This window comes from Gracilinanus agilis, unplaced genomic scaffold (assembly GCF_016433145.1).
Source record: "Gracilinanus agilis isolate LMUSP501 unplaced genomic scaffold, AgileGrace unplaced_scaffold21513, whole genome shotgun sequence".
NCBI classification, from domain to species: domain Eukaryota; kingdom Metazoa; phylum Chordata; class Mammalia; order Didelphimorphia; family Didelphidae; genus Gracilinanus; species Gracilinanus agilis.
Window position 1 is genome coordinate 1,699 of NW_025353042.1, and position 4,050 is coordinate 5,748.

Consider the following 4,050-nt stretch of genomic DNA (forward strand, 5'->3'; position numbering starts at 1 on the left):
CACACCTTCCATCTAAGAATTAATACTGTGTTTTGGTTCCAAGGCAGAAGAGCAGGAAGGGATAAGCAATGGGGGTTAAGTGACTTGTCCAGGGTCACACAGCTAGGAAGTATCAGGTCAGATTTAAACCCAGGACTCCTGTCTCTGTACCTGGCTCTCCATCCACTGAGCCACCTCGCTGCCCCCCATTTGAATAATTTTGAATGAGGATGACACAAATGACAAGGCTTCACAAATTGAATTTTTTTCAGGCCTTTGATACCAGTTTTCTTTTTCTGAAAAAGAGGTCAGGTCACTGTAGATAGAATTTGAAAACTTCCTAATTGTACTGGACTCATAGAACTAAAGGGCTAGACAAGACCTTAGAAGTCTGTCATGAAGTCCTCCATCTTTATTTGACAGAGGGCAGCTGAACCCCAGGAGCCTTTGCCGTTCGTGGCACTTTGATACCTCCATCCTGCTCTTGGGCCCTCTACTGGGAAAGGCCATCATACACTCTCCACCTCTTATCATCCTGGGAAATTTCCATTTGTGTCTTTCCATGAATCCTCTGAAGGGGACCTACCCAATTCAGTTCACTGCGCGCTGTTATGCGCTCCGAGGGGCCAGGCAACTTTTCTTTTCTTTTTTTTAAACTTTACCGTCTGTCTTAGAATTAATACTATTATTAAGAGCAGTAAGGGTGAGCAGTGGGACTGAGTGACTTTCCTAGGGTCACACAGCTGGGAAGTCTCTGAGGTCAGATTTGAACCCAGGACCTCCCATCTCTGGGCCTGGTTCTCCATGCACTGAGCCGCCTTGCTGCCCCGATTAAATCACTTTTCTTACCTTCACAGAGCTTACAGTTACTTAAATGTAACTCAGTTAGTCAGCAAGCCTTTATTGAGCCCCTGCCGTGCGCTAGGCAGTGTGAGCGGTGCTGGCCCACACGTTCAAGGCTTCTTCTCATCCTTTTCTGGTTGGTTTCGTGGGTCCTGGAGCAGCCTTCAGGCTGTCTGGCTGTCTGGCTGTCGTCCATCTCTTTCTCCAGGCCTGCTGAGCCCCGCTAGAGTTTAGGCCACTTCTGCAGCCCAGGACCCAGCACCCATATCGATTTCCTCTTTACAACACTTTCAGGGACAAAAGCCTTGGGTGGGCTGGGTGGCATTTTCTGCTTTGGGCTGATGGCCCTCATTGCTCTTGGCACAGAGCCCTTCACAGACTTTCCATTTGACCCTCCTTTCCCAGACAGGTCCCTTCTGAGCCCTGGTAGGCTGGGAGCTCCAGGAGAACCTCATCCTCTGCCTAGGACATCGTTCAGGGCCTTCACCTTCTTCAGAAGTTTCTGCTCCCAAGCATGTGCCTACTCCACTATATTAGGACTCTTCCTCTGAGCCTTGGAACATCCTTCTGGCTGACTGGGATACCCCTTCTCTCACCTCTGTGGACATTGGCATCACCCTTCCCCATCTGCCCCTGGACTGTGCTGGTAGCTGCCAGCTGCCCACCTTGCCTCAGATGTCTCCTGGCTCTGGGCATTTTGTACCCAGGCACCAAAGCCTCCTGCCCCACACTGCCTCCAGCCCACGCTCTGGGGGTTCCATTCCCTGTAGGATCGAGTAGAAGGTCCTTCGTCTGGTTTTTCAATCCCTTCTAGGCCGGCCCCTTCCAGCTCCCCCAGTCCTTCTTCAAGTCCCCTCCACATCATCTCCTCTCCATGTTGTGGTTCCTCATCCCAGGCTCTGCCAGCTCCCCTCTCTGGGCCTCGTCCCTGGCTGTTCCCAGTGCCTGGAATGCTCTCCCTCCTCGTGTTCCCCGTTCTGGAATGCTCTCCCTCCTCGTGTTCCCCGTTCTGGAATGCTCTCCCTCCTCGTGTTCCCCGTTCTGGAATGCTCTCCCTCCTCGTGTTCTCCGTTTTGGAATGTTCTCCCTCCTCGTGTTCCCCGTTCTGGAATGCTCTCCCTCCTAGTGTTCTCCGTTTTGGAATGTTCTCCCTCCTCGTGTTCCCTATTCTGCTCTTCCTCCTCATGTTTCTAGTGCCTGGAATGCTCTCCCTCCTCACATTCTCAGTGCCTGGAATATTCTCCCTCCTCCTGTTCCCCATCCTGGAATGCTCTCCCTCCTCGTGTTCCCTGTTTTGGAATGTTCTCCCTCCTTGTATTCCCCATTCTGGAATGCTCTTCCTCCTCACGTTCCTGGTGCCTGGAATATTCTCCCTCCTCGTGTTCCCCATTCTAGAATGTTCTCCCTCCTCGTGTTCCCCATTCTGGAATGTTTTCCCTCCTCGTGTTCCCCGTTCTGGAATGTTCTCCCTCCTCATGTTCCCCGTTCTGGAATGTTCTCCCTCCTCATGTTCCCTGTTCTGGAATGTTCTCCCTCCTCGTTTTCCCCATTTTGGAATGTTCTCCCTCCTCGTGTTCCCTGTTCTGGAATGTTCTCCCTCTTTGTGTTCCCTGTTCTGGAATGTTCTCCCTCTTTGTGTTCCCTGTTCTGGAATGTTCTCCCTCCTCGTGTTCCCCATTTTGGAATGTTCTCCCTCCTTGTGTTCCCTATTCTGGAATGTTCTCCCTCCTCGTGTTCCCCATTCTAGAATGTTCTCCCTCCTCGTGTTCTCCATTCCGGAATGCTCTCCCTCCTCACGTTCCTGGTGCCTAGAATGCTCTCTGTCCTCACATTCCCAGTGCTGCAGCGTTCTCCCTCTTCGTGCTCCCCGTGCCTGGCTTCATTCATGTCTCAGCCGCAGCTCCCTTACCGTGTTCTCTCTGAGATCACAGGCAGCCTCAGTGACACATCCTGTGAATTGGGCTCATTCTCTGCTTTCATCTGTTTTCCCCAATTGTTCCTCTGAGGGGTTCAGCTCGCTCGCACTAAGGGTTTGTGTTTGGCTGGAGCCTGGCTTGGCCTCCCTCGCCTCCCCCAGGGGCTCGGAGCACTGCCTGCCTCACAAAAGGGGCTTAAGAAATGTTTGCCCTGCCTCGGCCCGTGCCCAGCCTGCCTCCTTTCACGTCACTCCTGAATCGGGCCCTTTTTTTAATCCTTCCCTTCCATCTTAGAATCAGCCTTGCTGCCCCGTGAACGAGGTTCTTTTTGCCACTTTTCCTGGTGGGATCTGGGTCCTGGCCGTAGTCTCCCGCCTGCTCCGGGCTCGCAGGCCTTCCACGTCGAGGTGTGTTGGAGGCCGGCCCGGCCGTTCTTCTCGGCCCCCTCGAGGCCTCGCTTCTGTGTTAGACTCCCCCAGAGGCCCGGCCGTCTGAGATGTGTCCTTGGAGGCTCCTCTCCTGTTTGGGGGGGGGGGTCCGGGGCCTCCCAGCCCACAGGGAGAGCCTCTTCTCCGGGCAGGAGGTCCTCCTGAGTTGGGCCTCTGTTGCCGCGGCCGTGGCGGGGTCTGGATGGGGCCGGCTTTCTCGGGGGTGCTCTGGTCCGGGGGGGACGTTCTGACTTGGGCCTCGGTTGTCTTGCAGGTTCCCTCTGAAGGATTCCAAGCGGCTGCTGCAGTGGCTGGAGGCGGTCCAGCGGGATAACTGGACGCCCACCAAGTACTCCTTCCTGTGCAGTGAGCACTTCACCAAGGACAGCTTCTCCAAGAGGCTGGAGGACCAGCACCGCCTGCTCAAGCCCACGGCCGTGCCGTCCATCTTCCCCTGGCCGGAGAAGAAGCAGAGCGGCCGCGGCCATGGCCGAGGCCGCCGGAGGGAAGCGAGCCGGCCCCCCGGGGATGTGAGCGAAGCCCCGAAGGACGAAGCCGGCTCCCCGCCGTCCTGCCCTGAGGAAGCGCTCGGGCCCATGGAGCGAGCGAGCGTCCCCGCGGAAGCCGCCGGCTCTCCGGAGGGGGCTCCGGGGAGGACTCCCGAGGGCCGGCCCGACGAGCGGAGCGGCGTGTCGGTGGAGGACTTCAGCCCCCCGGGCTCGGGCGCCTGCAAGTTCATCGGCTCGCTGCACTCGTACAGCTTCTCGTCCCGGCACACGCGCGAGAGGCCCTCCCTGCCCCGGGAGCCGCCGGACAGGAAGCGGCCCAGGCGGGACGGCAGCGCCGGGGCCGGGCCCTGCTCCTCCCTGCCCGCCGCGCCGCAG

The 4,050-nt window shown here is 56.9% G+C and overlaps 1 protein-coding gene across 1 annotated transcript; it reads left to right on the plus strand.

The window, feature by feature from the left end:
* Nucleotides 1-3,032: 3,032 nt before the first annotated feature.
* On the plus strand, nt 3,033-4,041 carry LOC123254414 (peroxynitrite isomerase THAP4-like; the record flags this gene model as incomplete). Its single annotated transcript, XM_044683442.1, has 2 exons — nt 3,033-3,145; nt 3,441-4,041. Coding segments are annotated over 2 exons (714 nt in total), but the record flags the coding sequence as incomplete, so codon positions are not given.
* Between the last annotated feature and the right edge of the window lie 9 nt (nt 4,042-4,050).